The sequence below is a fragment of the Symphodus melops genome (assembly GCF_947650265.1).
Source record: "Symphodus melops genome assembly, chromosome: 19".
NCBI classification, from domain to species: Eukaryota; Metazoa; Chordata; class Actinopteri; order Labriformes; family Labridae; genus Symphodus; species Symphodus melops.
The window spans coordinates 15066293-15089124 of NC_136709.1; the positions used below are offsets into that span (position 1 = coordinate 15066293).

The 22832-nt window shown below is 40.2% G+C and overlaps 1 protein-coding gene across 5 annotated transcripts in view; it reads right to left on the bottom strand.

Annotated features, from left to right (window-relative positions):
- Positions 1 to 6195: 6195 nt before the first annotated feature.
- The window catches only part of ppp2r5eb (protein phosphatase 2, regulatory subunit B', epsilon isoform b), a 44567-nt gene continuing 27930 nt past the window's right edge, over positions 6196 to 22832 (bottom strand). For all 5 annotated transcript variants that reach the window (XM_079370280.1, XM_079370279.1, XM_079370278.1 and 2 more), the window contains exons 3-14: positions 17759 to 17955; positions 16612 to 16713; positions 14591 to 14683; positions 14244 to 14374; positions 13286 to 13345; positions 12130 to 12238; positions 11718 to 11771; positions 11279 to 11329; positions 11057 to 11176; positions 10714 to 10841; positions 10051 to 10152; positions 6196 to 9167 (exon numbers count right to left, since the gene is read on the bottom strand). In XM_079370280.1, the coding sequence (XP_079226406.1) occupies positions 9068 to 9167; positions 10051 to 10152; positions 10714 to 10841; positions 11057 to 11176; positions 11279 to 11329; positions 11718 to 11771; positions 12130 to 12238; positions 13286 to 13345; positions 14244 to 14374; positions 14591 to 14683; positions 16612 to 16713; positions 17759 to 17955 (1247 nt within the window). In that variant the 3' untranslated portion in view covers positions 6196 to 9067. The remainder of the gene's footprint in view (positions 9168 to 10050; positions 10153 to 10713; positions 10842 to 11056; positions 11177 to 11278; positions 11330 to 11717; positions 11772 to 12129; positions 12239 to 13285; positions 13346 to 14243; positions 14375 to 14590; positions 14684 to 16611; positions 16714 to 17758; positions 17956 to 22832) is intronic.

Below are 22832 nucleotides of genomic sequence, written 5' to 3' on the forward strand. Positions count from 1 at the left end.
TTAAAAGCATTTATGTCAGTAATCTTATTGTCAAACAAACAACAGGACTTTTTCAGCTCGCGTTATCATTACAAGAACGTTCTTTGTGCGATGATGTCCTCAGTGCATTCTGCTCACAGAGAGCTAATGTGGATAGAACTCTTTGCTGCGTCTCTTGTTTTTATATCGAGAAGAATAAAATGTCAAAGATTAGCCCAAAGCAATATGGGATTAAGAGGCTTCTATCGATATACATGCATTTATTCATTCATATACCTTCATTACTTCATGGGGATTAAGGTGCAGGACGAGAGATGAAATGAATAAGGTGAAGAGAGAGGCGTGGAGAGAGAGAGAGAGACAACATAGGAGGTGTAAAGGAGATGGGAGGAAAGATGACTGTGTAATGGTTTTAGTGAGGAGTGAACATGTCAGTGAAAGGAAAGGAGGAAATCAAACAAGGATGCAGAAAAGAGGAGAAGAGTGAACAGGGGAGAAAAACAGGAGGTACAAAAAAAAAAATCAGTAAAAGAGGTTCATTGAGAAAAGATGAGAAGAAAGGAGGAAATTGAAGGAGGAAGAAAAAATAGGTATGGAGTAAGGCGAGGTACAAAAGGGAAGTAGAGAGGTATCATAAGAAACAGAAGAAAATATGGGTAGGAGTCCAGAAGTTGAGTGGGAGAGGAGAGGAGAAAATGTGTAAGGAGACAGGCCAAGATAGGGGTGGAGAGGAAAGGATGGGATCGGAGAAAAAGAAAAGTAAAGGAGAGAGAAGGGGAAGAGCAAGATGTTGTGAGGAAACAATGGGAAATAAGAAACGGAAGGGAGAGAGGGGTACAAGTGGGGGGGGAAAATACAGAAATCAGACAAAAGAGATGGGTGATAAGAGATGCAGAGTGAAATCAGAGGAAGAGGAGGAGGGGGTAGAGCAGAGGAAGCTGTCTCTACAATGATTTTGCAGAAAGAGAGAAAGAGACGGGGGGGGAAAAAACAGAGCAGAGGGGGGAGCGAGAGTCTCCAAAACAGGAGATGGGGAAGTAGGTGAACTCCAAAAATATAAAGTGGGCGACAGAGGGGATATGACTCAGCCTGTTGAAGACAACAAAACAAGAGAAAATAAAAAACAAGAGAAAATAAAAAACGAGAAAATAAAAAACAAGAGAAAATAAAAAAAATGTCAGGGAGGTTTTCTGTTAAGTCTCCTTCTGTGACGAGTTTAATGTCTCTGTGTGTAAGAGGGATTTCCTAAAATCAACAACAGTCCCAAAAAAACTGAATGAATTAACAAGTAGTGAAAATGTTTGCATACGTCTATGCACACCCGTCACTATCAGCGGGCCCGCTCACATAAATGCTTGTGCCCCCCCACTTGAGGCACACATCATTTAAAAAAAAAAAAACATATCATAGATGCAAATTATGTTGCATTCTTTATCAGTAAACCATTAAAATATAAAGAAACAATGGTGTGATTGGGTTTGATTGATGGGAATTTACACTGCAACAGCCTTTGACGGACTGACTAAAAAGAACGTTAAACTACTAAAATGCAATGTTTGAGAGATGCTTCTGGTGTTACATAGTCAAGTGTGTTATGGATATTCATCATAACATACTTCTGGACAATAACATCTGTCTTCTTGGGAAACCTTTGAACCAAATCAACAAGACATGTTAGTTCGACACTTAATCAGAGGACAAGGATGACACTTGCTGAGCGTTTGTAAAACTCCAACAGCAATCTGGCAAAACATAGTTAACATTTAAATAAAGTACAGTTTGTAATACAGACATGTTAGAGGAAATTTGTAATTGTATGATTAAAAAAAGAAAAGAAATGTACATAATTTTATGCAAACATATTTTTATTTCTTTTTGCGCGACCTCTCCTGACCCCATACATATTCTGCACAAATATAAAATTTTACAGTAGCTTGGAGAATTAATATACTTTATTTCATTAAATTAGACTATTTTACTTACCATGTAGAACTTCTTAGGAGCAAAACTTTCTCAACTCTTCCCCTGTCTCTCCAACTGACAATGTGGAAATGTGTGGGAGACCTGGCAGAGCTAAGCTATTATTTAACTCTGTGCAGAGTGAGACTAACAGCGTCTGTCACAGCGTCTCGGTGTAAACGGGGCCTAACACCAACGGATCAACACTGAAACCACTCCAACACTAAACACCATTTAATTCAGAATGAATAACAACACATTGGGAGTTAAAATCAACTCTGAAATGTTTAACCCTGAAATTTCAACTCTTAATTTTTTGCTGTGCATGCGAAGAGGTGAACACACAGTTTCCTCTTAAAACAACTCCGACAAACTAAAACATGCTCATTTTACAAACAATAAAGGGATTACATTTCATCTCAGGTTGAGTTGATGAAAAAAGCTGATTAGTTTAACATTATACAGTAAGCCTTAATTATTAAATTATCCATCATTAAAACACACTTCTGATAACAAAAAGGGGGGGGGGGGGGGGGGGGGGGGGGGGTTTAAAATGTATTTAAATTTGAGCTACTTTTGTATTTTTATACGACTACATTTTTAAACTGGTTCTTTTACTTGTGTTTAGGTAAATGTGTTTTAAGCAACAGTACTTTTACTTGAGTGTAATATTTTAGTACTCTTACACCTCTGCTGACTTACCTTTCCGGGGTATTCACCGGGCCTGTAGGCCCTCCTTTGTTCCTTGAAAAAATGAATATAATTAGTAAAAATGTTATTTAAAAGGTTATGAAAACTGCTATTCAAATGATCCTCCAAAGATTCTGCATTCATGGGTTGATGGCTTTGGGTAGTTTAATTAAAAAAACTGAGAAAAAATAAGCAGTAGCATATTTTTTATAAACAAAAAACAAACAACCTAACATACCAAACTAATGATCAGGCTCCAAGTTCTCAAGGCAACATCCTCTTTAAAAAAAAAAAAAAAAAAAAAAAAATACTGTAGTGTCCTGTAATTTAAAACATCAGTTTACTGTTTATGGCCTTTGTCAGTTTGCTTCAAGGTGAGCATCATAATGCATTGCTAACTACAGTTCTTAACTGTTTTAGATCAAAACAGTATTTCAGTGTTGAAAATTGGACAAATGATTCTGTAGTCATGTACATTTAACTTTATTTATTTATTTGATGTTCAAGACATCAGTCCAAACTTCTATAATATTTAAAATATCTGATAAAATGTATCCAATATAAATGCGTCATTGATTTTGTGGCAATTATTTAAGTAACTTTCAAACAAAAATGTTTAAGATAGTATCTGATTATTTTGGTTGTGCACTTTTTTTCTGCTTTTGAATTCAAAAGCAGAAAAAAGGCACAAAGTGCTCGTCAACTAAAAACTGGCTAATTCTATTGAATTGGATTCATTAAAAAATCTCTTAATTAATAATTACATAAACATTATATTTAATGCAACCAAAATAATCAGACACTATCTTAAACATTTTTGTTTGAAAGTTACTTAAATAATTGCCACAAAATCAATGACGCATTTATAGTGGATACATTTTTTCAGATATTTTAAATATTATAGAAGTTTGGACTGATGTCTTGAACATCAAATAAATAGATAAAGTTAAATGTACATGACTACAGAATCATTTATTAGTGTACCGGATCACCCCCCCCCCTGTGTATTTCCAATTTTTATGGAGAGTATTTCTATTTTATTTTGAAGTGCAAAAAAAAGACATCAATGACATTAACAATCATCGAGTGAAAAAACATTCCCAAGAGCATCACCAAACAAAAAACATTTCCTTTAACATTCTGGGAACTTAGAAGAAAAGACCATTCATACATAATGTTCTAACAAGGATGTTTAAGAAGGTTATCACCAAACATTCAGGAATGTTTTTAAAGATCATTTTGGGAACTTGATGGGCAGATGGGCATGATAGCTTATTAAACTGCTGGCCTGTGCTGACCTCTGGTGGCAGATTGATATACTGCTCTGCAGATGTGTCCAACAAGAATAAGTTGCAGCATTTAAAGATAAGTCATCTGTTTAAAGAAACACTCAAAAACAGCTTTAAAAAATTGCTTCCACGAACCGAGAGTTTGATTTTTGTCCAATAAGCTCTACTGATAGGTTTATTCGTAAAGCAACAACTAGGCTTGCTTAAATAAAATAGCGTTTGTTTTTCTTTGGTTTGTCTTCTAATGGGAAAAAAAAAAATCATATCAGAGATCATAGAATTAATGTATGTTATTTTCTACTATTTTTGTTTGAGGTGCAGCTTAAGGGCTATATTTTGATGCCAACAATTTTTTTTATATTTTTAGTTAATTGTTAATATTTAACGTTTACATTGTACAGCGAGATCACAGTTAAATTCCTTATGTGTTGAACATACCTGGTCAATAAAGCTGATTCTAAAGCAGTTTTAAAAAAAAACCCACACATCACAACGTCCACAGAAACGTTGCAATCTGCCCCTCCTTAGTCCATTTACAAGATCTGCATCTTACAAAATCTTCATTTTTCCCTCAGTTTTAGCTTTAAGCAGTCGTGTTTTTCCGACCATACCAGGCCCTGCAGAGCTCCTCTGATCACCTGTGTAAACTCCATTGATTGTATGGACCCCTCCTCCTCCTCCTCCTTCTCTCTGATTGGCCGAGAGAACTTCGCTGCTCAGAACATGCTTTTTCTTCTTTGGATTTTATTGACTGTTGACAAACTAATTTACAGGTGCAATAACTACCGGACTGGAGTGTGTAGCAGTTATTGAGCATAAAAAGGATTAAAAAAACAAACAAACAAACATTTAAAAGCAGATTTTCTATAGAGAAATCTATCTAAAAGTTTTTCTTTTAATAGGCAACTGATCCCAGTTCCTTCTCTCCTTCCTTCCTTACAGACTCTTCCTTCACGAATTTACATCACCACTGCATGATAACAAATTAGGGGCATTGAAGTAGTTAATTCACCCCAAAAAAACTGGTGAAACTTCTTAAGGAAACACAATATTGTATAAAACATGAACATAGAATCAGTAATATCACCCTCATATTTCTGAAGCAGCACTTCAATTATGAAAGATGTTATATCTCCATCTAACTTTCATCAGTTTAAAAATCAGACAAAGACGTGAAGTTGAGGCAGGCCTTAAGGATCCATGAAAAAACAACTACAGAACCCATCTGTCAAACACCTCAGCCAAGACCAGATACAGTATATTCAATTATGAATAACTCTCAGCCTTAAAATAATAATTTTCATTTTTGTATTGTTCTCAACTGAACTTTACTTTTGTAAAACATTTTGAATTGGAAAAATCAAAAGAGATGCATTCGCGCATTTTCTAAACCCATGCACCCCCATTTTCAAAAATAAAAAAATTAACTATAGAGACTAAAAACTGTTTGTTTACCGGGCAGAAAACGTGTTCTGCTGTAACAACAAGCGTTTTAAAGCAGGATCTAATAGGGTTCCTCCGTTTTTGCAGCCAGCCTCAAGTGGACATTTGAGGAACTGCAGTGCAAACAAATTTATTAGTTTCATTTAGGTAGCATTTTTCCTAATCTAATCTTAGTTTTTATTTTACAAACAGGTGGTTAATTTGATGTAACTTTTCTTGCACATGTTGACGTTGTGAAGTAGGCTGTTGATGTAAAGTGGTCCATGTTTAATTATTTTTTTTTCAGAAAAAAAGATATATTTTTTTTATACATATATAAGTATTGGTCCGTATCACACAGATCAAATACCCGCTCCACAAATGAAACTGACCTGTTGCCAAGCAACCCAAACATTCCTGAACTCTTGCAACTTGGTTTGTGTCCATGGTTACCACAGATTTGTATGTTTTAATTTATCACACAGTACGTTATAGAAGAGTGTTACCATTTAATCAGGACAAACTGTCTGCTGTTAACTCGCAGACTCAGGCGTGATGCATCTTGTAAAAAGTCTCAGAGATGTTGTACTCTGTGTTGGCATTTACAGATGGCGCCTTGTCAAATCAGAACACTCAGAAAACTTTAGTATAATTTAGATGTTTTCATCTAAAGTAAGAGGAATAATATTTAAACCCAACACAGATCCTGCGGTAAATACTCTTTAAATGGAGCGGTTTGGCTGGATGAAAAACTAACATCTGTTTATGTTCACAGATGTTTCAGGTTGAACTCACACACAGACATTCACGCACACGCCCTGTGAAGCCAGTAAATAAAGCAATCCAGCATCTGGGCTTTATCACAAAACAGGTTTAATTTAATATCTCTTTATTTTTTAAAATAATTAAACATTTGTATTTCTCCAACCCTTTTTTATCTTTTTTTTTTTTTCTTCAGTTTTTAAATCATATTACATCTGGGCCGTTCTAAAGCACACATTAATTCTGCGAGGGAGGAGGGGGGAGTTTCACCATCACACTCCCAACAGGGCAACTTGGTATACTCCGTGTCTTCCCTCTCTACTCCCCTCCCTTCCTCGCTCCCGCTTTCCTTCCTTCCCTCCCTCCCTCCCTCCTCTGACCCCTGACTCCCTGCCTACCTGCCCTCACCCTCACCCCCCTCCCTCCCTCCCCAACTAAAAAAAATATATCCAATGGTCAAAAGAAACTTCATCAAAATATTCAAAATGAGATAAAAACCAAGAGAAGAAGGGAGTAGTGAGAGACAGAAAAAGGGGGAAAAAAAGACTAAAAAGGGGGTGGGGTGGGGGGGAATCTATCATAAATACCAGGAAGTCTTGTTCCATAATACCTCTTTATATACTGGATACTCCTCTCCACAGTTTCCTAAGCAAAAACATAGGCTAAATTACTACAAGATACAAGATTATCAGTGTACTGCATTCAATAACAATGTACAGGGTTGTCTTTTCTTTTTGTCACTGTTGTTGTAATACTGTGAAGTCAACGCGGCGCCCCCGGTGGGCGAGGGGGTGGAGGAGTGGAGGCGAAGGTGAGGTGGGGCGCTCGTCATTTTCACAACAGGGAGGAAGATATTTGGCGTTCCTCTGAAGACTTTTTTTTTTTATTTTTTTTTATTTGTAAGTCCCCTTTATGGCCAGAGGGTACCAGTGCCAGACTGATACCTGGGATACCTGGTACGGTAGGTAAGGAGAGAGGGAAGGGTCAAAAGCTACTAAAAAAAAAGAAAAAGAAAAAGAAAGGAGAGAAGCAGATTTTTTTTTTTTTTTTGATGAAGGTACTCCATTACTTTTAGAGAGCAGGAAAGAGGGATGTAAGGATGAAATGATTTGAGTGTGTTTACATTTGGACTGTTCTGGATTTTAAGTGTCTCCTAAAAAAAAAGGATCTCAACATATAAATGATGCTTAATCCAGTCTGAAGTTTCCAGAAAATAAGGTCATTTTGAGAGCACAAAAGGGCTCTGAATTCAAGTCAAACTGGCAAAAATCAGGGCAGAACTTGTGGAAGTAAAAACTGCAATTTATGCGCATGTAGAATAACGGAAGCCTTCAGAGGACATGCAACCAAACATTTGCCTTAACTCAATTTCTTGTAAAAATTAAGTTTTCTCAAGATCTCAAAGTGTTATCTTGAGATAGATAAAAGCCGTTTGTCCCATGTTGACAAGTTCATTTCAATTGTTTTAATGTTCAGTAGTTATTGTGGAGAAACCAGGAATATGAATAAGTCAAAACAACTCAGTATTATTTGATATAACAGGAAAACAGACAATCTGTATGTTTTGTTCCCTTATTTTGTTTTTTTTTGTCCATTTACCATTAACAAACACGGAATGGCCCCAAAATAAATACCTGGGCTATAAAGCTACAGAGGGGTTAAAGTCATCAAAAAAAATAAATAAACCGATTACTTTAAACCCCAATTCTGATTGTTTTTCAGTCTATACTTTTTAATTAACATGCACTGTTTTTTCATGATTTTATCTCTTAACCGTTTCTATTGATGTTGGCTCGAAAATATTACATGTGACATGTAAAGGCTTTTATTGTGAAGGTGCAATAATAGATGCACGGTCACAGAGTCCCTTCATATGGAGCTTCTCAAGGTGCGAGTAATACCTGAATTTTTGATAAAAAAGGATGGAAGTAAGCAGGAACTTTATCTTCATTAGTTTTCCTTTAAATGCACTATATGGGTATGCAAGTCATGTCTATTTTCAGGATTAAAGAACTAGAGATCCTAAATCAGTCAGGTTTGACCCCTGAGAAGGGAACGCTCGTTCAGCGATGCATGTAAACACACTCAAAGAGGAGATGGTCTGTGTACTAAGAAAGTCCCTGGTGTTTTAAAATGAGATTTTGTTCATCAATTCCCCCCCGTTTAAAACAGGAAGAATGTGTTGACAGGTAGGCGGGGCTTAAGGGAGGGGGCTTAAGGGAGAGAGCAAGGTCCTCAAGGAACCTTCAGAAGGAGGGACCCATTATCAGTTCAAACATCCCACATAGGGGCAGAAATGACAGATGCAACATTAGAGGCAGGAAGGGAAGAAACAGAAAGATGGAGGCAACAAGAAGGAAAGCAAAGAGGAGAACCAGGAAAATAAAAATGACAAATGGGACTGTACTGAAGAAGAGAAGGGATGAAGAGTTTCAATCAATCTAGTAACTTCTCTTTTTGTCGTTTTTTGTTTTCCAAGAGTTCATTTCATGTCCTACAGTCCAAAAGTTGATTTTTTTATTTAAATTCCCCTCCCACACAAGTCATTTTCTCATTTTCTATTTTTTTCTTCCTTTTTTTATTATTATTGTTTTGTTTTCCCGTTTGCAATAATATCAGCTTAAGGGAAAAAAAAAAGAAAAAAGAAAAAATAATTATTTACAGTGCTGTTGAAATAATGAAAACAGACGTGATGAATCTACTGTAAAGTAAGTCGCACAAACACAGGAGAAAAAAAAAAAACATAAGAAAGAAAAAAAACAAAAACAATTAAGAAACCAGCGGGCGCTCCGGGTCGATCCACAGACGATGGCCTGAATCGGGGATTTTCACAGAGCTCTGAGCAGACATGGCTGATGTGGAAGGGGGGAATTGGGTAAGGATGGAGGGGAGGGGGAGTCACAGGGGGAGAGTAGAGGGTGGGAAGGGAAAGGTGGGGGTCAGAGGGGAGCGCGGCGCTGTCTTCGTTAAGTTGGGATGATCCCGTCGCTCCTAAGGCCCCGCTTCAGCTCCAAGTCCTCCAGCTTCTTCCAGAGCTCCTCCCTCTCCTTCTCCTTCTTCTTCTCACTGGAACAGAAAAACAACATGGAGGATCAGTATTTATTTGATGTTCAAGACATCAGTCCAAACTTCTTCTCCTTTTGTTTTTCTTGAATGATTACAGATTTGGCCATTTTAGTGGTCACATCAAGTCGGTACCGAAATTAAAGCAATAAGAAAAAAAGAGTTATCATGTCCCATGTTGCCTCTTCTGTCGTGGCTTAACATAATTAGAAATAAGAGTCTGCAGCCTTGCACGCTTACAGCTCTTCTAAACTGAACCAGGACAGAGTAGAGCTTTGAGCTTAAGGCTAACATGCTGCTCGGCTTTGTTCAGACTGTCGCCTAAATCTGATTTTCCCCAAATCAGATCAGAATCCGATCTAACTGACTGACCGTCCACATTTCAAATCGCAAGTGATCAGAAGCGATCTGCTCATCCGCATTGACACATATCCACATACATTTCTATGGTAACGCTGGTAAGGAAAAACTACTTTCTGATCACCGCAGACAATATCAGACAGTCACATGAGGTTTTTTTTTTTTTTTTTTGTTTTTTTTTTAAATGGGAGCATTACGAGCATCCTTAACTTTGAACATTTACTGGTCAGTTTTACAGAACATTTTCTTTCCAATAATTCAGCAGGAAGTCTTACAAACAGATTGAAGTCTCACTTCTTCATCTCTTAGCGTTTCTGTCACTGTAACTCATCCCTCGCTCTGTTTGTGCTCCTGCTGCTCTGAGCCCTGTTCCTCTTCTACTCGCAGCTAATATTCATCCTGATATGTGTAAGGTAACGTGTGGTCATAGTAACACTGCTGTCTCGTCTAGCAGCTCCCTGCAGCAGAGACCGTGCTCCCATCGCATCCTTCAGTGTGAAGGACGAGAACCTGAGCAGCTTCTTACCGCTGGCGGTCTGACTTGTAAGTGGCTGTAAGTTCATCGAATAAGGTACTGTTCATCTCCATGAAGGCCTTCAGTACGTTGTACACCAGCGCCACGATCGCCCTGCGAGACAGAGAGAGAGAGAGAGAGAGAGAGAGAGATCACAGTTTACCTCACTGATGACATAACCTTAAACGTTGATAACGTACAGAGTCCATGAGGGCAGCATTAATGTAAAAGTGAACAGGGAAATGTGGAAATGAATTAGCATTTTAAGGGATTTTGTGTTCTTTTTTTTTTATGCGTTGTAATGTACAAGTCCTTGCCGCAGAGTCCAGCATGTTGGGACATTGTGTCCACAGTTTTACAGGCAGAAAAAGGAAGAGCTCAGCCACACTCAGGATGTTAACGCAGGTGAAGAGAGCTGCATCTTATGACTAAATGCTCTCTGCAATGCTGTCTACTAATTCGTAACCTGAGCAGAGCTGCTGATGAAGCACAAACTAAGTGTGGGAGCGAAGTGAGGAAGAAAAATCGTCTTAAACCTACTTAGCTCCAAAGAAAAAGAAAAGCCCTGGATTTATTACTTAAAATCTTTGAAATGTTCAAATCCGCCTCATATTTGTTACAAAATAAAATTCATGAAAAAAGCGAGAGAGCGACGGTCGTTTGAAAGTGACTCACGGGTTCCAGTGTTCTTTGGAGATCCTGTAGAGGCTGGCGAACATGATGGGCAGGATGACACTGGAGTTCTCCTCGATCAGACTCATGATGTACTCGTTGTTCCAGTAGTACAGAGCTCGCTCTGCGACCTGGGGTGAAGGAGACAAGCAGCCAATGAGAGCTGGCCTGTGAGCCCGTGTACCATGTTACAACATGGGAAAAACCACAAACGTGTTAACTTCAGTATTCACCTTAAACGTCAAAATAGATTCAGAATCACAACTTTCCTCTTCAACCAAATGACACGTGAATGTACTAAAGAAATCCTGTTGTACTTGTTTGAACACAGTTAACAGAACTGAACCTGGAAGTGTGGGCTGGAGACGCATCTGGAGATCTGTTTGAAGAGCGGCTCCTGGATCTTCACAAACTGTGTTGGTTCGATGACGTCCAGGATTTCCTCCAGCTCACCTAAAAACATCACCTGCAGCAGAGCAACGGGAGGGAGGGAGGGAGGGAGGTGTTAATGCACGTACGCAGAAACAGAAACACGCTAAGTTTACACAGAACAACAAAAAAGTCTCACCTCTTTTTGACTGCAGGTTTTTGGCCAGAACTTCAGTAAGCCTCTGATGACCTGAGGGCGAGCAGAGGGGGGAGAGAAAGAGAGAGAGAGAAAGAGAGAGAGAGAGAGAGAGAGAGAGTGTGTTCATACATACTGTTGCTTTAGTTTATCCCATCTCCACTTTATAGCTGCACTGCTTCAGATCTACTCTAAGAGCGTCTATCATCAATTTGTGTAACTCCTCCTTTCTCCTGAGGGAGGCGCTGTCTGCACCATTATTGTTTAACCTGCATTTAAAATCTCAGCAATGACCAGAGTGGAGGCTGGAACAGTGGGATATGAAGTGATCGACGACTTCAGACAAACGGCTCTGTGATCAATAATTGTTTCATGTAAGGGTCCAGACAAAAGAAGCACTATCATGAGCATGATGACTGTGTCGGTGATGGTTGATACTTACTGGTTCTGTTAATGTTGGGTCTTTCTCTAGGAACTGTACAATGCAATACGCCAACTGCAAGAACAAAAAAAAAGGGAAACATGTCAGAACTAATGCTTTAGCCTGCTAGCTTACTTTAGCTCATAAAAGCAACATCTTTATCATGCACAATTTAAGAACATCTTTATAATAATAATGCTTGAATTTGTTTCCACTTGGTGATGCCCTGATGAACTTACATACTTGCTAACCTTGTTCGAGTATATTGGAAATACACTTTCTTGGAGTTACTTCTGCTTTAACGCTGAAGCCTATCTCTGTTTAAAGAAGCCGACGCTGTCCTAATTCTGAAACGTTTCTCTGAAAGTATCAGTCACTCCTTCTTTTCATGGTGACTAAACCAGAAGTAATAACACAAACACACATATATTACCTGTGCGTGGAAGAGGGACAGACTCCTGACAGTGTGGAGGGGGATCAACACTTTGACCAGAAACTGTTTATGCTCGGCTTTCAGTGGCAGAGCGAAACCATTGATTATACTGGGAAGGTGAGAGAGGGAGAGAGAGAGAGAGGGAGAGAGGGGGGAAAAAAAACAAGATAACATTTAGACATACATTAAACATGACCACATGAAAGCAGGTCATTGTGAATCCTTTGAAAGCAAGTGGAAGATCAATGAGTAGCCTAGAGACAGAAAAAAAGAAAAAGGCTTCGTATGTGAGAGACGGAGCCCGGAGGAAAAATAATGAGAGGTAGCTGATGGAGGACATCTGCTCGAACCCTCAGACCGACAGAGAACAGACGGGATGTTCCTTTAAAGCTCCAGAATAAAAAAATAGTGGTGCAGTGTTTATATTCTCATTCACTGGAATCACGTTTTCAAAAGCTGTAACTGAGGAACACACTGCTTAAAAAAAAAATAAAAAAAAATAAAAAAAAATCAGTTCAGCCAATCAGTACCAAATCAGTTTTAAGGGTTAGTCTTCTGCTAATCCAATAATGGATTCATTCACGATCACTGCAGCTTCTTGCTGAACCTGTTCAGCCTGTAGACTTTTAGACCTCACAATTCCAATAAAATGTGTCACAAGAACTTAGACTGAAGCTCATATTTTAAATAGAGGAACAGCAGCTGTAAAAGGATTATGCCAGAACATTTCAGACAGATACATTTAGTTATCATTTCTTCTATCTGATAAATCTCTGATCCTTTTGATAACATTATTGTCCTGAGCCGTGTCTGGCTTGTGGAAAGCTTGTGCAGCTCCAGACACAGAGCTGATACACTTGACTTTTCAAAAAGGATCAACACGGATTCAAAGACTGTTGGGGAGTCATTCATTTCTTTTCTTAAAATCTACATTTTGCTCCTGACTCAACACTGAACCGCACCACTCTGCTACAAAGAGCCAGTTTGAAGCAGCCAAATCAGTCAGCGATGACTTTTAACCATCACTCGTCTTAATTAAAAGACAAACGTTTGGGAGATAAAACTTAGACAACATGCAGCTTTGAGGGTTGAGCTCAGCTCTCAGGTCTCTGTCGGGGTGTAAACGTGCGTCTGAGGGTCGAAGCCCTTCACATACCTCCCGAGGATCTCCAGCAACTCAGCCACCCCGTTGAAGTGCTCCGTCTCATAAACAAAACTGCAGAGCGGAGAGTGGAGGAGACAAAAGACAGAAGACAAAAATGAGGCTGAGGCGAAGAAAAGTTAAACAACTTTAAGAAACAAAAAAAAAAAAAAATACTCTGCAAACCCAAAGAGGTTCTACTGTGTGAGTGTGAAATTAAAGAAGGGAAACACTTTTTTCCAGCTTGACATTCACTTTGCTGAAAACATGGAGGCTCACACTCTGAATTCTGTGCATTAGATGTTGAAATCAGACTTCAACACGCGACTAAATCAGACGTGCAGACCTCCATATGAACCGGAGCTGAAAGGTGATGTCATTGTTTTACGCTTTGTCTTTAAACATGACATCAGCCTGAATGAAGTGGGCTCAATATCCCACCATCATGTTTTTGTTTAAATCAATGTGACAGATCAGAGTACACAACAGATTTCTGAAAATATTTGACTCTCTGGCCCCGTGTCTAACGAGCCTAGAATAAAAGCGCTGGCACGTCTGTCCTGTCGCTATGGCAACAGTCTGTTGACAACAACCTCTATATAACCAATACTACTCCGTTCCTTTTATTTCAGATCGTTTATTTCAATATTAGACACCAAGCAAAAAGAATGTACAAACAACAAGACACGATCTGTAAAGCTACACCGAATATCATACGATAGGAAAAGTTGAAAGATTTTCAACTTGAGTGCTCAGAGCTGCCACACAAAAGCGGCGGAGCGCAGCTTTGAAGTAAAAAATAAATAGAGTTTTTTTGACTTTAATACTTTCTATTTGAACTAAGGAGAAAATCTCTCTTCAAAAATGTATCATGAAAAGACAAATTGGTCATGTTGTGTTTTCTAAGAGAACAAAACTTTGATAAATAAAGAGAAACAAACGGCAAAAAAAAACAACATTTCCATTTGCTCACCGTAGAAAAATATTATTGATCTGTTTTCGTATAAAAGCCCTCAGCCCCAGGAATTTGCCGTAGATTCTATGCAAGACTGTCTTCAGGTAGTCTCTCTCCCGAGGGTCCTCGCTGTCAAACAAGTCCAAGAGCTGCACGCAGGAGAGGAATACAGAAGAGAGATGACGTGGGGGAATCAGATCAGGAAAACAGAATCAGTATAAAAAAAATGTCTTAAAAAAAAGGTGACATTAAAGCAAAGAGACACAGGAAATAAAAAACAGTTCAAAAACAAGATGCAGAAGAAGAATATGAAAGGAAAACAAAAGCTTCTCATCTTTGACCTGCAGATAAACTCAGTGACTCACCTGTAGGACAAACTTCTGGTCTATGTACTTTTTGGCAATGCTGGGCTGGAATTCCTGACTCTCCAAGAACCGGATGAAGAACTCGTATACCAACTGAGGAGACGAGAAGAAGAGAAAGGCGGAGGGGGAGGGAGAGAGGACAAGATGTTGATGACCAGGCAAGACGAATCAAGAGCTGAAATGGCGAACTTCTCTGATCAGCTCAGTGACGAGCAGGAAGGTTAACTGTACTTTGTGTGAGTTCAGTTTTAAACTAACTTAGTGAAGAAGGAAAAAAATACTCTAAAGTTTAGACACAAGCTAGAGACACATTTCCAACTGAACAACAACAAGCTGATTAAAAAGACAAGAAAAATCCAGACATGTTTCACGATGATATTTGAGCCCTTAAACCAACCCCATAAACACCGGGACTGGAGCGGATCCGAGGGAGAGGTCAGAAGGGATAAAGCTCACGACAGGTTCAGTGTACGGTGGGTTTAGCTAGGAGCAAAAAAAATGTTTTGATTGGCCGGGGACGCAACAATACAGTCAGCCCATGGTTCAATTCAATCAGTTTTTTGGTCGCCGTTTTCGGTTCGGTTGTGACGGCCCTGGACGGTTTGAAGGTTTGGTTGAATATTCCATATTTTACAGGAAAAGCAATGGATTGAAGAAAAGCTTCTTCTTTTTTTAATTCACAACTTATTTATTTTTCTTGAGAGAAAAACATTTTTAAAAACATTTTTGTTGTGAAGTCGCAGAAAAAAGAAGCGTTTAAGCAGTGCCATATTTTTGTGCCATCATTATATTTTTCGAGCTTTTATTTCTCGCAGACTTTCACACAATAACGTAAAGAGTTGACATTTCTCGTCTGCTTCGTCTTTTCTCCTCTCACTCTCACCCCGTCTGCATCGTGCCGGTGTCTGCGTGTGTAACAGTCAGCAGCTTCGTGGTAGCAAGGTAACAGTCAGCAGCTTCGTGGTAGCAAGGTTACACAATGCTTTAATCCGTTTCTGTAAACGGAGACAAAACTCCAAAAGTGTTTCCATTCGACTCGTCTAAAACAACGTTTGTGGTTGTTTTTTTAGTTTACCGTTTTCTCCTCTTTATTATCCTCAACGCTGATTTGAAAGATGGCGGTGTTTCCTCATACTGCTGCCTCTTCATCGCTCGCCATGTAAAAAGTAATGTGTGTATCTGACACAGTGATTGGATATTTTCTCAAGGGGAGGAGTGTTCTTATCCCTGCACATGGACTCACAGGCACACACAAACAGAGCTAACATGGAGAGAAATACTACGTATAAAAGTTCGTCGTGTGCAAATCGGAGAATACCGCAATTCACAAGCACGTATTGAACCGTGGATGCCGGGACAAACAGTTCTATATCATATTGAGAATTGTTGCATCCCTAGCCGGGACATAGGGGGGAATAACAGGGTCCTGATATGGGGGGGGGGGGGGGGGATGTTTGGGGGAAAAAATGGGCAAATGAGACGAAACAAAAAGAAAAAAGGTTTTACCAGGAAGCTTCTCCTTGAGATTTGCATCTCATTTCTAAAGGAGTCCTGGGCAGCAGGCACACAGAGAAGGAGGAGGGGAGGTGAGAGACAAGAGAGCCTGGCTCTAGACATGGACCCAGAACTAAACCCTCCCAACCACCAGACACACAAAAAAACACAACCAACCACATCTAAGGCGCCAAATGAGGAATCTTCTGTTTAATATTTAAAGTGCAAAACTCTGCAAATTGAGCACAATGTTTGGAAGTCGAGGGGATGAAATTTAGAAGAGCTGACATATCGTTCAGGCCGAGTGTCACACGCTATTGGTGTGGCTAATGTTAGCAGTACTAGCTCCCCAAGCCCTAAGTTCTCCTCGCAGGGTTAACGCCCACATGTGATGTCGCATTGCGCTCCGGTTGATATGCCAGAACCTTTGAAAAGGCTGTCGAGTTTGACATTTCTGTGTTTCTACTAATGAAATAATAATAAAAATGACATGTTTCGTAAACGCACGTTCTTCCGTGCTTTCTTACCTGTAAGTGTGGCCAAGAGGCCTCGAGCGTAGGCTCGTCTTCCTCTGGGTCAAACTCGTTACTGTCACTGGGCGGAAGGGTCCGGAATATGTTGTGAGACACCTGAACAAAAGACAGAGGCACTTTAAAATAAAACATCGTAGCGTGTGTGAGTAACCTGAAATAGAATAGTTCTTGGTCTTGTAAAATGGCACACTGACGACGCACTCTGCACTGCAGCCAAAGTCCGAAAAGACGAGATTTGTTAGTTGTTCTAAAACAACACAGTGCACAAAATCTGTTTTGTTTTGGGGGTTTTTTTTCTTCTTCAAATTCTGTTTTGCATTTGGATAGAGGCAGAATGGAAACCGCTTTGATTGGTCACTTGTGTTCTCAGTGTTGCCACCACATCTCACAAACTGAACTCCACCCGGTTTATGTTGACATCTTGTTCACTGCAGCAACAAAATCGATAATTACTGAAATGCAACTTTTTCCTGTTTAAAGGTGAAACAACGATGCTGTTCATCTATTTTTTTAATACAATCGAGAGAGACTGCTCGGGTAAGTGTTGAGAGGGATTTTTGTTTCAACTCAAAACAACTTTGATGTTGCCGTTTTCTTTTCTTCTTTTTTTTCCTGCCTCTTGTGCAGGCTCGCTGGTTTCTTCTGCGATACTCTGAGTTACATCAGCGCCTCACGTGTGTGTGTGTGTGAGTGTGCGCGTGTGTGTGTGTTGGGGGGCACGAGACAGTGAGGGAGGAAAATGGGACAGGAGAAGAGTAGTAGTTTTAAAGTGGGTTCTGTCTGTACTGGTTAATCATGGCCACGCCGTGTCAGCTTGGGGTTCTTAATAGTTGTTTTTTTTGCCCGTGATGTTAAAGGTCTTCATGTGAAACAAAAAGTTTCATACCTTAAAAAACACAATTAGCCTTGGTGGAAGCGTTAAAAGACTCAAAGGATTTTTTTCTTTTTTTCTTTCTATTTTTTGTCTATTAAACTGCAGCCTCTGATGACATAACAGAGTCATAAACTCAATGTAGGACTTTTTTTAAGTCGATTAAGGAGCACGCTGGGTAAAACTGTAAACCAACTGGGTTCATTTTGTCTGAAGAGCGCCAGTGTGTGCCACTTTGTCGTCCATATACTGCGTTCCTCCCTCCCTCACCATTTTGACGACCTCCGGGTAGGCCTGCTCTGTCAGGTAGCCCCGGCTGACCGTCACGTAGTCCACCAGCTCGTTGAGCGTGGAGCGCTTGTACTCCTTCATCTTGAGGTCCGACAGCGTGTCCATGAAGTCAAAGACAGTACAGCACTGCTGCAGCTTCTTCAGGAACAGCTCCGGCTGCTCCGGCGCTGGCACTTCTGCACGTGCAGACCAAACAAACACAGAGAGAGAGAGAGAGAGAGAGAGAGAGAGAGAGAGAGAGAGAGCGAGAGAGAGAGAGAGAGAGATAGTGGAGTTAGTCACTTGGAGAAAAGAAATGTGAGGTGAAACAGAAGTGTGTATACTGTAGCTCCTTAACTCTGGATCTTTGCATTTAATTATGTGAATCCTTCTGGGGTCTTTTATCAGGTTTACATCAGTTTTTTTAATTGTTCTTTTGTTTAAAATATCTGGATTTGTTTTCTACTATTAGCTCAAGAACAAAAAAACAAAAAAAAGTCAGAAGACTGATAATAAAAATCCATCCAGCGTTTCCATACTTTCGGGTAATTCTGTCCAGGATTACATTTGAATAAATCATTCATTCATCGATTCGCATGGTCACAGGGGCAAGATAACCTGAAGGAAAATGTCTTTAGAGTTCTTTCAAATATTTATCTTTATGATGGGTGAACCGAGGATAAAAAGGCGACTGATCCCGTCACAATGGAAGAGACAGGTTAAAAAAACCCTCCAGCAGCAGTCTGTTTGGTATAAATAGAAGATGAGCAGAGTGATTGTTACGGTAAGCAGTGGAAACTAAATAAACTGGAGTTCATCTTAACAAGAATGTTAGAGCACATGACCCTATTTCTCACTGAAAGAAGGAAAAGAGTGCGAGCGGTTTCCTGCTCTGTGTCAGTCTTTAAAGTTATTCATATTTTCTGCAGACCCTGTCAGCGCTGTGTGAAAGAGTGCAGCAGCCTCATTATCCCCGAGTGCTTCTGATTGGAGCGGCGGAGCTGAGCTGTCACAAACCGTACGGATGCACAGTAAGAAGAAGTCAGCAGGTGTCTTTATTCTGAATTCTCGGCTACGGAGGGTCGTGCAGAGTTCAGACCTGCAGGGATACGCACAACAACGCCGCCACCCCCCCGATCATCAGTGCGGATGTTCCCATCCCAGCAGGACCTGGCCATTGTTATGTAAGAGATAAGCTGCTCCCATGGCACAACACCAGTAGCTGAGGCAGTGTGTCTCTGTGTGTGTGCATGCGTGTGTGTTTCGAGTATATTCTCTGGAAAAATAAACTTCAAAGTGATTGTCATTTTTGATTTGTTGAGTCAGCATACAATGAGTGACCGACTTGAACTTCTCACAACATGCAGATGTTAGGGACGAATTATCTATTATATCGTTGACATTTCCTCGGGCTCTCACCAACTATTAAAATTGCTTTCTCCCCTCCCCCCTCACCATTTTCACCATCACAATTTATAGAACACATGGTAAAGGAAAACACTAGATGTATCTATAATTGAAAATGCATTCTAGAGGCAGCTGTTCATTTGAATTATTGATCATGAATATTAAAACGTTGGCGGAACCACACCACAAGTTTGAATTAAAACATGGCTGCCTCAGTGACGTCACCCGTTGGTATTTAAGAGGTGTTTTGTTTTGAAGTGACCCATTCTAGTGACACGCCCACCTGTCAGTCAAATACAACGCTGCCAATTTTGTGCAAACTCTTAACCTTAAAATCTTTAAACCTAAAGAGAAATTAGCCATTGGCCTAATTTTTTTTGTATTAGGAAGTTAAACTTGTTTTTGATGATCTTCATATGACTCAATGGGGATGCCTTGGCTTTTTGCACGACCACATGGTCCTCATTATTAAACAGAGGCGGATGCTTGGTGGAGCTCTGATTGACTGGAAACATGTCAGGAATGTAACGCGCCCATAACACCTTGAACTGCTGGGATTGGTTCAGGCCGACACTCAACAGGCAAGACCGCTGATGAAATCTTGGTTGGGCAAACCAAACTAACGAATGCGCCTACTATACGGAGACACTTTTGGCCCTTTTCCTGAGGGACGACGTAGGCAGCTAATTCCCATTAGCGCTCATCTCATTTCATTCACATGACCTGGGACACGACTTGAGCCTGATCACACTGTGACGTCTCTGCTTTGGCCAATATTGTCACAATGAATGTGTGAAGTCCCTAAACAGGTCATTTGTGACTCAACCATGGTTTGTGTTGGGGAACTAAATGTTCAAAAAAAAAAATATCTGGAATTTGTGAAGGTGGAGGTTAAATCGCTTATTTCGCCGATCAGATGCGTGTCGTGACTTTAAATGTGATCTTTTCCTTATCGAACAACGTTCAGCCATTTCGCAGGCTCGATCAATTACGTCAGTCAGAATGAAAAGCCAAATTCTTGCAATCCTCTTCCTGAAGCTCGGACCAATCAGAGCTGGGAAATAAGCCTCACCAGATCTCATCAAGCGCATTTAAAGTGATTATTCCAAACATGTTTTGATCCAAATGCCACCAGTTACTCACGACCTGCTGGCCTCCTGCTTAGCTCAGCTCTTTGAGGCCGAGTCCAAGCAGGCCAGTCACACACACACACACACACACACACACACACACACACACACACACACACACACACACACACACACACACACACACACACACACACACACACACACACACACACACACACACACACACACACACACACACACACACACACACACACACACACACACACACACACACACACACACACACACACACACACACACACACACACACACACACACACACACACACACACACACACACACACACACACACACACACACAAAGAAGAAAAACAACTTCCAGACCCTGATTGACTGGCAGGAGTTCTGGGCTCGGCAGCCTTTAATCCCAGCTCAACAAACCTTGGTGGGATAGAAGGACCAAAGACTACGTGATGGCTTTCAGAAGACCCGAACATTTGTCAGAGTAAAACCATTACATTTTTTAACATGATGCTAAATTTCTCATTTGACACCGAGACATTAATTCCTATGCCACGCGGATTGACGATCTAAAATCAGTACCTCATGGTTAACCTGCCGACGAGATGAAAATAGCTCCCGTTTGATGTGCAGGCTCAGTGCTCCAAAAACCCAAAAAGAGAGCTGACCAGAATATCAAGGATGTTGTAAAGTGTCCTTGAGCAAAAGTCTTCCCTGCACATCTTTTTTCTTTTTCTTTATTAAAGTGAGTTCACTCTCGTGGCATCGTGAGCAGCAGCCAAAGGGAGCCGTGTTCTTCAATAAGCTTCTGAAGTGGTTGTGCACCGTCAGCACCAAACAGCAGGAAGAATAGAGCGAGTGAAGATAGCTGAACATTTGACTCCAGACATAAACGCAACTATCATTAAGCCTCTGTGTGTTTACTCTGAATCCACAACTGAGTACTATTGGTATGTGATTTGATTTTACATTACATTGTGACGCTGCATAGAGGCAGGATTAAGGAACAGTCAGGAGGTGTAGACAAACACCTGTAGCTGCATGCCTCCAGACGTTGCTCCTTTACTCTCCCTCCGGCTGTGTGCCACAGATTTCATCTTCCTCCTCTTTTCCTTCTTTGGATGTTTGCAAAAAAATGTTTTTTAATTTTTTATAAACTGGGAAGGTCATGTAATGGTCATTGTTTGTGCAGCAACTTTTTTTTTTGTTAAACAAAACAGAAAATCTCTTGAAAAAGACTGAACATTCCCCCTGTAACTTCACTGTGTGTGTGTGTGTGTGTGTGTGTGTGTGTGTGTGTGTGTGTGTGTCCTACTAAAACATTAAGGACTTACTCTAAACAGGTTAACTATCTGAACAATGTAGAAGATGAACGTTTGAAACAAAAACAAAAAAAATAACAGAAGAGGAACAAATGACAAATTCAAAGGAGTTTCTGGGAAGCAGTTCACCCAGAACAAAGTACACTTCAAGGGGCCGAACAGTGTACGCATTCCTGCCTGTAAATGCATGAGGGTTCGGCCATATGACCTTAAAATAATAATATCACTCCTGCACTGCGGCACACCCTAACAGGCTTTCTCATGTATTGTGAAATGTGGACTTTAAAGGTGTGTGCACTTTTAACAAGGTTTCGTTTGTAGCACGTTCTTATAGTTCATGCAGGAAAAGATGGCGGAGTGGAAACACTGTGTTTGAATGAAGAAGACACCTGCTGTGTTTATTGTGTGTGTTTTGGACAGTTCTGAGCTGCAGTACATGAGAGACGCTTCAGTGGACGTCGTGAGGCGCGTTTTTAAAGCGACTCTCCTGATATTCAGCGACCACGTCACAGGGGAGCCGAGCTACACTTTTAAAAAGGAGACGTGGCACCTTAAGTGCTGCATTTACAGGACCAACTTCTCACTCGGTTTTTTTTCTCTTCCTCGCTTATCTGATCTGATCTTCTCGCTTGCCTGAGCATGCTGTGATTTCAGTGATCACTTGATTTTACTGATAATGATTTGAGTGAAGTTTGAATTGAAAATAAAAATGTGAAAATTAAGATATCTGAATATCTTTGTTTAAAAAAAAAAAAAACTGTTTAAGTAGATGACTACCGTAAATTCCGTACTATTGAGCGCACCTGGATATAAGCCGCACCGGCTAAAAATAAGTAAATAAATGTATTTGTACATATATAAGCCGCACTTGATTATAAGCCGCAGGTGTCCACGCTATAACAAGAGCTATTTACACAGACGTAGGCTACCGGTAACATCCGCAAATACTGTAGCGTCCGTACGGACGTTAAAGGACGACGAGAGCGTTCAAATAATAACTTTTAATAACCCGATCACTGTCGGCCGTGACCACGCCGTTTACAGCAGAGAGCAACACATAACTTGCCGTAACAATCCAACTCTCTCCCCCAGCGTTCTCTCATACAGCCACTCAACACGTTCTCGCTGGTGCATTCACTGACTCTCCACATAATCGGAATTATGAACACATTATCAACTACTGACTTTACAACATGAACCGTTACAATACGAAGCCTAGCCGACGGTGTCTGT